At 46.4% G+C, this 14,726-nt stretch overlaps 1 protein-coding gene across 1 annotated transcript in view; it reads left to right on the top strand.

The window, feature by feature from the left end:
- The window catches only part of LOC130298293 (zinc finger protein 585A-like), a 68,649-nt gene extending 55,421 nt beyond the window's left edge, over positions 1–13,228 (top strand). The window contains exon 8 of the mRNA XM_056551224.1: positions 11,579–13,228. Coding sequence (XP_056407199.1) covers positions 11,579–12,522 — 944 coding nt within the window. The 3' untranslated portion in view covers positions 12,523–13,228. The remainder of the gene's footprint in view (positions 1–11,578) is intronic.
- The last annotated feature ends 1,498 nt before the right edge of the window (positions 13,229–14,726 follow it).

The raw sequence follows: 14,726 nt of genomic DNA on the forward strand, positions 1-14,726 counted from the left end.
GAGGTGACACTGCTGGGACATTATATAGTAATGGAGGGGTCTGGTGATGACTGGAGAGGTGACACTGCTGGGAATGCTGGGACATTATACAGTAATGGAGGGGTCTGGTGATGACTGGAGAGGTGACACTGCTGGGACATTATATAGTAATGGAGGGGTCTGGTGATGACTGGAGAGGTGACACTGCTGGGAATGCTGGGACATTATACAGTAACACCACTGGAGGGGTCGGGGTGATGACTGTATCATTGTGTGTCAGGTTCCTATAAGGTGTCAGGACGTGGCGGTCTATTTCTCCATGGAGGAGTGGGAGTATGTAGAAGGACACAAGGATCAGTACAAGGATCAGGTCATGATGGAGGATGAGCAGCCCCTCACATCACCAGGTAATAGACATGACTATATATACACGTCCTCTCATTATTTGTATGTAAAGAATGAATTCAGTTTCTGTATGTGTTCCCTACAGTCAGATCCAGTAAGAGAACAGCACCAGAGAGGTGTCCCCGTCCTCTTCTTCCACAGGATGATCAGGTAGATGGAGATATTCCCTATGATCTGTAGAAGGGCTGTGAAGCTCTTGTGGTCAGTCCCCTCACCCTCCATTACTCCTCATCTCCTGCTCATCTATAACATCCCACGTGACTTCTCCTACTGTCTGATGACTTTTACAATATTTCTTCCACATCTTATGAATCAGGGAGAAGATCTGAACAATATTAATGCTCCAGAGACAGATGTGAGCGGTGATGAGCAGTATGAGGAGAACATTCCTACAGAGAAAGATCTGATCTATATTAAAGCTACAGACATAAAGGAAGAAGAAGAGACAGATGTAAGCAGTAATGAGCAGTATAAGGTGGACATTCCTACTGAAAAAGATCTGATCTATAATAATGCTACAGACATAAAGGAAGAAGAAGAAGAGACAGATGTGAGCGGTAATGAGCAGTATAAGGAGGACATTCCTGCAGGGAAAGATCTGATCGATGTTAATCCTACAGACATAAAGGAAGAAGAAGAGACAGATGTGAGCAGTGATGAGCAGTATAAGGAGGATATTCCTACAAAGAAAGATCTGATCTATATTAAAGCTACAGACATAAAGGAAGAAGAGGAGACAAATGTGAGCTGTGATGAGCAGTATAAGGAGGACATTCCTTCAGGTAACCACCCAGGTGAGTAGTAACTACTGAATGCAGAGAACAGTCACAGATTCTTCTTGTTAACTGGCTGCAATTATTTTTGGGGGAAGTAGTATCAGGCTGGAGTAATGGAGTACTGATAACACTGATCAATGCTATGGTACAGTATTGTTCAGTGTATGTAATCAAGGATTGCATGTAATAGTCCCCTATGATTTAAAGGGGTACTCCCATGGAAAACTTTTTTTTTTTTTTTTTTGTATTTCAACGATAAGCTTTATTAAGCAAAAAGAGAAAGGAACAATATCACACACCAGGTTCACAACATGTACATATAAAATAAGCCTAGCAAGCAAGGTACAGTAACATTAGTCTAGTAAGTCTGAACATAGTAGGCAAGTAATGGGGTAATCATTGCAATCGGTAGTGGGTGGGGTGCTGGGGGGGGGTGTAGGGAGGGAGGCGGGGTCAGGGGGGGGGGAGTGGGGCTGGACAGGTGAGCGAGAGGAAAAGGAGGGGGTTCAGGTGAGGCCATATTGGAGAAAGCTGGGTGAGGCCGCAAAATCCAGCCAGTGGCGCCAGCGCAGGATATATCGGTCGGTGGAGGCATTCAAATCTGCTAGACATTCCTCCAGCCCCTGAATGTGCAGGACTTCGCGAAGCCAATCAGTAGTCGTGGGGGGAGCGGTGGTTTTCCATCGTCTAGGGATGACTCGTCTGGCCGCTGCTAGTAAAACACCTGTGAGACTTTTCCGCAGGGAATCTGGTGACCCGGGCAACATCGAGAGGAGGAGCATCTGAGGAGTATCATCTAATTGCATACCCGTAATTTCCGATATGAGAGCGCGGACCGAGGACCAGTAGGAGGCTAAAAGCGGGCATGAGTGCCAAATGTGTGTGAGGGTCCCCTTGGTTTGTCCACACCTCCAGCATGCCTCCGGGACCGAGGGATAAAAACGGTGAAGTAAGGCCGGAACCCTATACCACCGAGAGAGAGGTTCATTTCCACTATCCGAGAGAGGTCTTTGGGGATCAGAACCCCAAGATAGCGAAACGAGGATGGGTGCCAGGAGAAGGGGTATAGTCCCTGTAATCTGAGGGCAAGGGAGGGGTCGAGGGATACGTTCATGGCTATACACTTGGAGATATTGATTTTATAATTACTCAGAGCACTGAAGTCCTCCAATGCCGACATAAGAGCGGGGAGCGACGTTTCAGGAGATGAGACATAAAGAAGAAGGTCATCTGCAAATGCAGAGCATTTAAAATTCAAATCTCCAACCTGAATGCCACAAATGTTACCATCAAGTCTAATGGCTTGGAGCAGGTGCTCCATAACCAATACGTAGAGCAGGGGGGAAAGGGGACATCCCTGTCGGGTACCATTACGGATCAAAACTGGGGGGGAAAGGGACCCATTGATTCTAATTCTAGCTGTGGGGTTACGGTATAGGGCTAATATGCGACCTAGGGCCGTGGGCCCCAGACCCATTTGTTGCAGCACACCCCTCATGAAGTCCCATCCCACCCGGTCAAAGGCTTTTTCAGCATCCAGGGACAACACCATACAGGGAAGATTGGAAGATTGGGCATGGTGAAGCAGGGTAAAGGTTTTGAGAGTGTTGTCGCGGGCCTCCCGAGAAGGGATAAACCCTACTTGATCCAGGTGTACTAGGGACTCCAAGAGGGGGGTGAGGCGGAGAGCCAACATTTTAGCATATAGCTTGGCATCCAAGTTTAGTAGGGAGATGGGACGATAGCTCTGGCAAAGATTGGGGTCTTTGCCCTCCTTCGGGAGTACCGTGATGTACGCGGCTAAGAATGAGTCGGGGAAACCTGAGGAGGGGGTAATGGCATTGAAGGCTGTTAAAAGGAGGGGGGAGATCTCAGTTTTAAGAGCCTTGTAGAACCGGGCGGTGTAGCCGTCAGGTCCCGGGGATTTACCTGAGGGGGAGGAGGAAATGGCAAGGTCCAGTTCCTCAGCAGTGAAGGGATCCTCCAGACTAGCTACAACCTCAGGCGATAGGGACGGTAGAGCCGTGCGGCGAAGATATGAGGATATTGCGTGTGGAGGGGAAGGAGGAGTCCCACCCACGCCAGACAGGTCATACAGGTCAGAGTAATAGGAGTGGAAGCATTTGAGTATTTCGGAAGTAAGATGTTCTAGGCTACCTTGGGGGTTTTTGATCGAGGGGACAAAAAGGGCTGCCCTTTTATCTCTCAAAGCCCTTGCCAGGTGGCGGCCCGCTTTGTTACCCCATTCGTAGTGGGTGGCCGAACACTGTTGCCTAAACCTATTATGCTTCTTATCAAGAAGGACTTGGATCTCCTTGCGCACTCGGAGGAGATCCCGTAGGTCGTTCTCAGCGAGAGTCCGCTTATGGCGGACCTCCAGCGCATGGAGTTGGGAAAGGAGGGTTTTTAATTTATCGGAGGCTTCCCTTTTGCGTCTGGCCCCATGCTGAATCAAGACTCCTCTAAGGACACATTTCAGTGCCTCCCATTGGGTTTGTGGCGGTGTGGAGTCAGCCGCATGGTCCAGAGCAAAAGAGGCCATTGTAGATTTCAGGTCTGACATACATAGGGGGTCCAGCAAAAGCGACTCATTAAGACGCCACGTGAATTCCCTCTTGGGTAGAGCGGGTAGTGACAGAGAGCAAGAGACTGGGGCATGATCTGAAAGGATCATCGGGTCAATTGTACCTGAGGTCAGAGCGGGTAGGAGGTGGTGAGAGACCATTATATAGTCGAGTCTAGAGTACACTCCCCTGGCATGTGAAAAGAAGGAATAATCACGGTCAGTGGGGTGGAGGAGACGCCAGGCATCACATAGTTGGAGTCTGTGAAGCGTTCTCTTGATGCCCCTCAGAGTTGCAAAGGAGAGTGTACTACAGCCCGATGAGGTGTCCAACACTGGATCAAGGGCAGCGTTGAAGTCCCCACACACTATCAACGTACCTTGAGAGAACTCATTTAGGTCCTCTAATGTTGTCTCCAGGAACGACCGTTGGCCATGATTCGGTGCGTAGATGTTCGCCACCGTGTATTCCCGGCCCTGAATGGAACATTTGACAAACACATAGCGAGCATCTAGGTCAGTGCGGGTATCCAAAATCTGTACTGCCAGCGATTTATGGAAAAATATCGCCACACCCTTGACTTTCTGGGAGGGGGAGCTGCTATGATACCACGTCGGGAAGTACCGATTACGGAACCCCGATAGCTGATCGCTGCGGAAGTGTGTCTCTTGCAAACATATTATTTGGGACCTCTGTTTGTGTAGGTGGTAGAGTAGTTTCGCTCGTTTCCCTGGTGTATTTAAGCCCTGAGCATTCAAGGATGTAATTTTAAGTGAGGACATGGTGGCCGTAGGGGCGCTAGGCCAGCTAGGAGAGGAGGTGGGTGGGCCGGGGAATAGGGGAGGTGCAGGGTGAGGAAGCTAGGGGAAAGGGGAGAGAGAGGGAGGGAGAGAGAAGGGCAGGGGAGAAGGAACAGGGGTGTTAAGCGCACTATGTATGGGTGCGCAGTAAATCTAACAAAGTGGCCTGAGGCCAAATGCAAAGAAAAAAGAAAAACACGGTGGAAGATTAAATCTACCAGTAACCTACTGGGGGCGATTATAAAGTACAAGGTAATACGGATTGTGAGAGCCACACTAAAAGGAGGGCAATGCAAGGAGGTAGTGAAGCAACACAGACTTTCAGAATCCGTATGACTGCCCGATAATAACAGGAGTATATAACAGTAACAAATGGGAAAAATGATGACAGGGTAATACAATAATACAACAGGAGGGTCACAGAAACACCATAATACTCATCAGTCTTGTCGGCTGCAGGATCAGCTCCGGTAGACGGAGATGCAACGTCCAGGAGGTTAGCAGCTTACAGGTAAGGCCAGTGCGAAACAATATGCACCAGGTCTGGCATAGCGGTCACGACCATCAACTGCAGGTGAGATGGATCACTGCGACCTTTGGGATCCTCGCAGGGAGCGTGAGGTGCTTCGGGGTCATCTGCGGGACCTTTGAGGGCGGGGAGTAGCCGGATTCAGCATAGTGACAATCCCCGGTGCCACATCGGAGGGGGATGGCGTATATGGGTCTTGAAGGAGTTCAGTCCATTGGGGTAAGTCCACCGTGGGTAGACCCAAGGTCTGGAGAAATAAAGGTAGTTCAGAGGGGCGACGCAGGGTGACAACCTTATCTTCCATCCGGATCGTGAGGGCGAAGGGGAAGCCCCAGCGGTAGGGGATACTGCGATTCTGGAGGACAGTCAGTAACGGCTTCAAGGCAGCTCGCTGTCTGAGAGTGTGGCGGGAGAGATCAGGGAATAGCTGTAAACGGGCGCCGTGGAACTCTAGATCACGTATTTGTCTGGCTCTCTGCATAATGTCCTCCTTAGCGGTATAGTAGTGCAGTCGGCAGATAACATCCCTTGGCTTAAGGGGGTCAGGATTCGGGGGGCGCAACGCCCGGTGTGCCCTGTCCATATCAATGGGCGTGCGTGCCGGTCGGTCCAGGATAGAATTAAACAGTTCAGTGAGCGCAGGAAATAGGTCCTGAGGTCGGATCGATTCAGGGAGGCCTCTGATCCGGATATTATTCCGGCGATTGCGATTTTCTAGGTCATCCAACTGTGAGTGTAGAAGGTGATGGTGATGCCCTTGGGTGGATATGTCAGAGCGGAGGGAGACCATCTCGTTTTGTATGGAAGTTTTGAATGCTTGGAGTTCCTGCACAGAAGAGCGTAGTGAATCCACTTCTGATTGAACCACCTGGAGATCCTGCCTCCAGGACATTTTTAATTCCGATGCTAGGGATGAGAGATCCTGCTTAGATGGCAGCAAAGACAGCAGGGCCTGTAGTTCTGGGTGGTCTCTCAGTATGTGGTGGGCTGTGGCAGGTGGCAGGGATCCTGGTAACGTGTCACAGACTGAGCGAGGCAGAGGAGCGGGTCGTGGGACCTGTGGAGGCTCCACAGTCTGCATGGTGGGCAGGTGGCCTGGGTGCAGGGAGGTTGGAGCACCCATTTTCTCCACTGTAGGCCAGGAGGAGAGACTCGATGAGCCCCAGGAGGGGGTTGGGGATAGCGGGCAACCCAGTGCAGGGGAACCCGGAGGGCACAGAGGGTCAGGAAGTCCTTGAGGGTATTCAGTTGGTGGAGGAGGCAGACGGGTCACTCGTGGCTCAGGTGGGATGTCCGAGGTTGCAGGAGAAGATGCTGGAGGCTCCATAGAGCCAAACAATAAGGGGGACCCCCTCAAGGAGCTTGCCAGATTTGTGGGGTCCAGGGCAGCAGGGGAGTCGGGAGCAACAGCAGCTGATTCTGCAGCGTCCTCAGTGTCCAAGGCCAGTGGAAAGTGGGGGTCACTGCAGGATAGGAGCGGCCCTTCAGGGTAATCAGATGCAGGGTGGCCTGGACTGGGGCCTCCGGCAGCCGCCGTGGGTGTGCAGGGCCTCTGCAATGGCGGTTGCTCGGCCGAGGTGAAAGGGGGCGGGGCCAAGGGGTCCGCTCTCAGCCAGCAGGGAGATGGCGCCTGTTGACAAGCCAGGACCGGGGCAGAGCAGTCCGGGGAGGCCAGATCCAGCAGGGAGATGTCGGGGGCACTAACCGGGTTCGAGGACTCACCCTCCCGAGGTGGCAGCGTTGCGGTGTGCAGACTGCGGTGAGGTCGCGGCCCATGGGCGGGAGAGGAGGAAGATGGCGCCTGGTGGGGGTCGCCGCGGTCCGCGATTCGCAGCGGCTCTTGTAGAGGGGTAAAGAAGTTGGAGATAGGGACCCCCGGGGCAGCGGGAGTTCCCCTAGCCTTAGGAGGCTTTTTGTTCCTCTTGTTGGTCATTTGCAGGCAATAAATCCCGGTGCAGTGGCAGTCAGGGACGGAGCTCCACAGAAAGACGTCCTCAGTGCAGCATGGCAGGACACGCCCCCCTCATGGAAAACTTTTTATTTAATCAACTGGTGCCAGAAACAGATTTGTAAATCACTTCTATCTTAATCTTAATCCTTCCAGTACTTTTTAGGGGCTGTATACTAAAGAGAAATCCAAAAAAGAAATGCATTTCCTCTGATGTCATGACCACAGTGCTCTCTGCTGACCTCTGCTGTCCATTTCAGGAACTGTCCAGAGCAGAAGAAAATCCCCATAGCAAACATATGCTGCTCTGGACAGTTCTAAAATGGACAGCAGAGGTCAGCAGAGAGCACTGTGGACAGGACATCAGAGGAAATGCATTTCTTTTTTGGATATCTCCTTAGTATACAGCCCCTAAAAAGCACTGGAAGGATTTAGATTTTTAAATAGAAGTGATTTACAAATCTGTTTAACTTTCTGGCACCAGGTGATTTAAAAAAAAAAAAAAAAAAAGTTTTCCACGGGAGTACCCCTTTAACCCCTACGCTAATAAAAGTTTGAATCACCCCCTCTTCCCATATGAAAAAAAAAAAAATATATATATGGTTTTGTCGCATGTGTAAATGTCCGAACTATAAAAATGTAACGTTATTTAAACAGCACGGTCAAAATACCAAAGTCTAGAATTGCGTATATTTGGTCACTTTGTATACCCTAAAAAAATGTATAAAAAGTGATCAAAAAGTCACATAAAAAAATTATAATAATGGTACAGATAAAAACTTCAGATCACAATGTAAAAAATGACCCTCACACATCCCTGTATACGGAAAAATAATAAAGTTATAGGGGTCAGAAGAGAACAAGTTTAAACCATTAAGGCCGGGACCCGTGGCTAATAGCGGACGGCACTGATCACGGTGCCGCACACTATTAAACCTTCAGACGCTGCGTTCAAAGTTGAACACCTCATCTAAAGTGAAAGTAAAACATTACCGGTTAGCTCAGGGGGCTGTTCGGGATCGCCGCAGCGAAATCCTGGCATCCCGAACAGCTCTAGAACAGCAGGAGGGTCACTTACCTTGCCTCCTGGTGTCCGATCGCCGAATGACTGCCCAGTCCTTGAGATCCAGGCATGAGCAGTCAAGCTGCAGAATCATTGATCAATGGTTTCCTATGAGAAACCATTGATCAAGGTAAAAGATCTGTGTGTGCAGTGTTATAGCCCCCTATGGGATAGCAATGATCAATGTAAGAGATCAGTGTGTGCAGTGTTATAGTCTCCTATGGGGTATGAATGATCAGTATAAGAGATCAGCGTGTGCAGTGTTATAGCCCCCTATGGGATAACAATGATCAGCATAAGAGATCAGTGTGTGCAGTGTTATAGTCTCCTATGGGATAACAATGATCAGTATAAGAGATCAGTGTGTGCAGTGTTATAGTGTCCTATGGGATAACAATGATCAATGTAAGAGATCAGTGTGTGCAGTGTTATAGTGTCCTATGGGATAACAATGATCAGTATAAGAGACCAGTGTGTGTAGTGTTATCTCCTATGGGATAACAATGATCAGTATAAGAGATTAGTGTTTGCAGTGTTATAGTATCCTATGGGATAACAATGATCAGTATAAGAGATCAGTGTGTGCAGTGTTATAGTGTCCTATGGGATAACAATGATCAGTATAAGAGATCAGTGTGTGCAGTGTTGTAGTCTCCTATGGGAGCTATAACATTGCAAAAAAAAAGTTAAAGATGATTTAACCCCTTCCCTAATAAAAGTTTGAATCACCCCCCTTTTTAAAAAAGTGTAAATAAAAATAAACATATGTGGTATCACCGCATGCAGAAATGTCGGAATTATAAAAATATGTCATTAATTAAACCGCACGGACAATGGCGTACGCACAAAAAAATTTCCATAGTCCAAAATAGTGTATTTTTGGTCACTTTTTATATCATGAAAAAATGAATAAATAGCGATAAATAAGTCCTATCAATACAAAAATGGTACCGCTAAAAACTTCACATCACGGCGCATAAAAGTTATAGGGGTCAGAAGATGACAATTTTAAATGTATAAATTTTCCTGCATGTAGTTATGATTTTTTTTTGAAGTACAACAAAATTAATCCTATATAAGAAGGGGATCATTTTAATCGCATGGACCTACAGAATAAAGAGAAGGTGTCATTTTTACCGAAAAAATGTACTGTGTAGAAACGGAAGCCCCCAAAAGTTACAAAATGCCGTTTTTCTTCAATTTTGTTAAATTTTTTTTCTTTTACGATTAGATTTTTGGGTAAAATGACAGATGTCAGACCAAAGTAGAATTGGTGGAGCATAAAATAAGCCATCATATGGATTTTTAGGTGCAAAATTTAAAGAATTATGGTTTTTTTAAAGGTAAGGAGGAAAAACCGAAAGTGGAAAAACCTTGAGCCCTTTAAGGGGTTAAACATACCGTATATACTCGAGTATAGGCCGAGTTTTTCAGCACGATTTTTCGTGCTGAAAACACCCCCCTCGGCTTATACTCGAGTGAACTCCCCCACCCGCAGTGGTCTTCAACCTGCGGACCTCCAGAGGTTTCAAAACTACAACTCCCAGCAAGCCCGGGCAGCCATCGGCTGTCCGGGCTTGCTGGGAGTTGTAGTTTTGAAACCTCCGGAGGTCCGCAGGTTGAAGACCACTGCGGCCTTCAACATCATCCAGCCCCCTCTCACCCCCTTTAGTTCTGAGTACTCACCTCCGCTCGGCGCTGGTCCGGTCCTGCAGGACTGTCCGGTGAGGAGGTGGTCCGGTGGGATACTGGTTCCGGGCTGCTATCTTCACCGGGGAGGCCTCTTCTAAGCGCTTCGGGCCCGGCCTCAGAATAGTCACGTTGCCGTGACAACGACGCATAGGTGCGTTCATTGCCAACGTACTTCTGCGTCATTGTCAAGGCAACGCCTCTATTCCGGGCCGGAAGCGCGGAGAAGAGGCGCCCCCGGTGAAGATAGCAGCCCGGACCACCTCCTCACCGGACAGCCCTGCAGGACCGGACCAGCGCCGAGCGGAGGTGAGTACTCAGAACTAAAGGGGGGTGAGAGGGGGCTGGATGATGTTGAAGGCCGCAGTGGTCTTCAACCTGCGGACCTCCGGAGGTTTCAAAACTACAACTCCCAGCAAGCCCGGACAGCCGATGGCTGCCCGGGCTTGCTGGGAGTTGTAGTTTTGAAACCTCTGGAGGTCCGCAGGTTGAAGACCACTGAGGGCGAATGATGAGAAGAGGATGATGAAGGGGGGGTGTGGGGATGATGAAGGGGGTGGGGATGATGAAGGGGGGGGGGTGTGGGATGATAAGGGGATGATGAAGGGGGGATGTGCGGGATGATAAGGGGATGATGAAGGGGGGATGTGTGGGATGATGACAAGGGGATGATGAAGGGGGGATGTGTGGGATGATAAGAGGATGATGAAGGGGGGATGTGTGGGATGATGACAAGGGGATGATGATGAGGATGTTAATGACGGGTCTGGATGATGACAGGGGGGGATGAGGTATTTCCCACCCTAGGCTTATACTCGAGTCAATAACTTTTCCTGGGATTTTGGGTTGAAATTAGGGGTCTCGGCTTATACTCGGGTCGGCTTATACTCGAGTATATACGGTACTAACTTTTGTACAAAAAGTTCCATTTTTTTTTAAGAAGTAAAACAAAATCAAACCTATATAAGTTGGGTATCCTTATACCGTATACAGAATAAAGAGAAGGTGTCATTTTGACCCAAAAGTGCATTGGGTCATTGGGTCATTGGGTAGAAACGGAAGCCCCCGAATGTTACATAATAGTGAGTGGTTTTACATTTTTGCCTCACAAAAAAAAATTTTTTGGGGGTTTCGCCGTAGATTTTGTGGTGAAATGATTGATGTCATTACAAAGTAAAATTGGTAGCGCAAAAACCAACAACAACCTCATATGGGTCTGTAGGTAGAAAACTGAAAACATTCTGATTTTTAGAAGGTGAGGAGGAAGAAACAAAAGTGATAAAACCCTTAAAAAGTCCTTAAGGGGTTAAAGTATTTTTTAAATAAAACATAAGGAAAACTCTACAAGTTGGATGATGATACTGACCTGATGGATAAGTATAACGTCAGTTGTGACATCACGTTATATGGTAGGTGATGAAAAAATCCCTAATTTGCTAAATTACATTTTATTTCAATTGAATTTTATCCCATAATTTGTTTTCTATTTCACAGTAAAATTGGTCCCACAAAAAACAAACTCTCATGTGACTCTAGATGGAAAAATGTAAATAAGGTTAATACTCAATTATATAATCTGTGTTATTCTCTGCAGATTCTTGTAGCAGGAGATCAGAGGAGAATCTTATATCTTCAGATTATAAAGCAGATGATGATATCACACAAGATACATATGAAGAACATTCCATTATCCCAGATACACCCTCAGCCCTTCACAGCCAAGATCTGTCATCTCATCCTTATATACAGGTCCTGTCTTCTCAGTCATCACAGAAAGGTCACAGAAGGGGTGTTGGACATCAACGAGCTCATACAGGAAAGAAATCATATTTATGCTCAGAATGTGGGAAATGTTATTCTTCTAAAGTACGTCTTGTTCAACATCAAAGAACTCACACAGGAGAGAAGCCATTTTTATGTTCAGAATGTGGCAAATGTTTTACTTTTAAATCAAGTCTTGTTCAACATCAAAGAACTCACACAGAAGAGAAGCCATTTCCATGCTCAAAATGTGGCAAATGTTTTACTTTTAAATCAAGTCTTGTTGTACATCAAAGAACTCACACAGGAGAGAAGCCATTTTCATGCTCAGAATGTGGAAAATGTTTTACTCAGAAATCAGACCTTGTGGTACATCAAAGAACTCACACAGGAGAGAAGCCATATTCATGTTCAGAATGTGGGAAATGTTTTACTGATAAATCAAGTCTTCTGAAACATCAGAAAACTCACACAGGAGAGAAGCCATTTTCATGCTCCGAATGTGGGAAATGTTTTACTGATAAATCAAGTCTTCTGAAACATCAGAAAACTCACACAGGAGAGAAGCCATTTTCATGCTCAGAATGTGGGAAATGTTTTACTCATCATTCAAGTCTTATTAAGCATAAAAGAACTCACACAGAGGAGAAGCCATTTTCATGTTCAGAATGTGGGAAATGTTTTACTCGTCATTCAAGTCTTTATAGGCATAAAATAACTCACACAGGAGAGAAGCCATTTTCATGCTCAGAATGTGGGAAATGTTTTACTGACAAATCAAATCTTGTTATACATCAAAGAACTCACACAGGGGAGAAGCCATTTTCATGTTCACAATGTGGGAACTGCTTTACTAAGAAATCACATCTTGTTAGACATCAAATAATTCACACAGGGGAGAAGCCATTTTCATGTGCAGAATGTGGGAAATGTTATACTCAGCAATCACATCTTGTTAAACATAAGAGAACTCACACAGGGAAGAAGCCAATTCAGAGCAATAAATGATGCAGATAACACATCTATATATTAACCGCTTAGTAAAGGAAACCATGAGCGATGCAATCTGTGCTTCTTATGAAATACTCAGACACTGTTAGATGCTTTGCCGCTGTTTTTTCTTTATTCGATCATTTTGGTAAAACATTCGGAGCTGTAACATTGGAAGCTGCAGATGTTATTAGTCGTCCCAGCAGAGATGGTGTTCATTGTTCGGGAGCCATCAGGGTGTGACGTTTCGGGGGAACGCCCCCTTACTCATGTGTACTAGAGCCTGAGATTCCAGGATATTTGAGGTGGGATGCCACCTGTTCACAATCGAGGGATTTCTCTTAAAGGAACATTTACAATTATCTGAAGTAACAGATTTAGAAGTAATTTTACATCTAGTTGCATTTCACAAAACATGGTGGATTACAATATTCATTCATAAATTCATCTACAGATGGGGAAATCGTGTCCAGGTAGGTTATCCAATATACTTCCCTTTACAAGAGACGCCTGCGCTTTATATTCTCATTCCCTTCAGTGTGAATTTGTTCTAAGATTTGTCACCTTACTTCCTTCACATTATGTTGTTTTCCTAAAAAATGTCTTGCGACAGTAGTTTCACTGAATTTAGATGATTCACTCACTGTTTTAGTGTTTATAGCCTTTCTAATGTTGTTTTTATGTAACATTATTCTAATTTATATTTTTCTGCTGGTCTGTCCGACATAACATTTGCCAAATATTTATGTTTTGTGAAATGCAACTAGATGTAAAATTACTTATAAATCTGTTACTTCAGATAATTGTAAATGTTCCTTTAAGGGGTACTCCGGTGAAATTTTTTTTTTTAATCAACTGGTGCCAGAAAGTTAAACAAATTTGTAAATTACTTCTATTAAAAAATCTTAATCCTTCCCGTACTTATTAGCTGCTGAATACTACAGTGGAAATTCTTTTCCGTTTGAAACACAGAGCTCTCTGCTGACATCACGAGCACAGTGCTCTCTGCGGAAATCCCCATAGAAAACATATGCTGTTCATATGAGTGGAAAGAAGTCGCACTCACCAAATGGATGCAGTAATTCAAATCTTGTTGTTTATTCACACCGGCTGAGTGGAACAATAAAATGCGGTCACACACGTGGGGAGCAAGAGCAGCCGCTCTCGAGATGTGGGGGCACACAACCAGAGGCGACTAGTTTCACGTCACAGCTTGACGCTTCTTCCGGCCAAAGTGATCTTCACTGCTGTATCTGGGTGTTTCAAAACTACAACTTCCAGCATGCCCAGACAGCCTTTGACTGTCCTGGCATGCTGGGAGTTGTTGTTTTGCAACATCTGGAGGGCCACAGTTTAGAGACCACTGTCCTTCCAGATGTTGCACAGCTACAACTCTCAGCATGCCCAGACTGTCCAGGCATGCTGAGAGTTGTAGTTCAGCAACATTTGGCCCTTCAGATGTTGCTGAACTACAACTCCCAGCATGTCTGGGCATGCTTGGAGTTGAAGTCTTGCAACATCTGTAGGGCTACAGTTTGGAGACCACTACACAGTGGTTTCCAAACTGTTCTCCTCCAGTTGTTGCATAAGTACAACTCCCAACATTTTCTTCGGCTGTCTTGGCATGCTGGGAGTTGTAGTATTGCAACAACTGGAGGCGCACTAGTTGGGAAACATTGTTTCCCAACTCAGTGTTTCCCAACCTGTAAGCCTCCTACTGTTGCAAAACAATAACTCCCAGCATGCGCTGACAGACCATGCATGCTGGGAGTTATAGTTTTGCAACAGCTGGATGCACATGGGTTGGGAAACACTGAGTTAGGAAACAGACAATGGTGCGGAAACACTGTGGTAGTCTGTTACCTAACTCAGTGTTTCCCAATCCCAACCAGTGTGCCTCCAGCTGTTGCATAACTACAACTCCCAGCATGCATGGTCTGTCAGTGCATGCCGGGAGTTGTAGTTTTGTCCCCCTCCCCCACGTGAATGTACAGGGTACATTCATGCGGGCGGGTTTACAGCAAGTTTCCGGCTTCAAGTTTGAGATGCGGCTATTTTTCCGCTGCTGTGGGAAACTCACTGTAAATCTCCGCCCGTGTGAATGTACCCTAAAAACACTACACTACACTAGCCCAAAATAAAGAGTAAAATACTACATCTACACTTCACTACACTAACCCTAAATAAAGAGTAAAAATACTACACATACACTACACCCTTAT

Source organism: Hyla sarda (genome assembly GCF_029499605.1).
Source record: "Hyla sarda isolate aHylSar1 chromosome 1 unlocalized genomic scaffold, aHylSar1.hap1 SUPER_1_unloc_8, whole genome shotgun sequence".
In the NCBI taxonomy this organism is placed as follows: Eukaryota; Metazoa; Chordata; class Amphibia; order Anura; family Hylidae; genus Hyla; species Hyla sarda.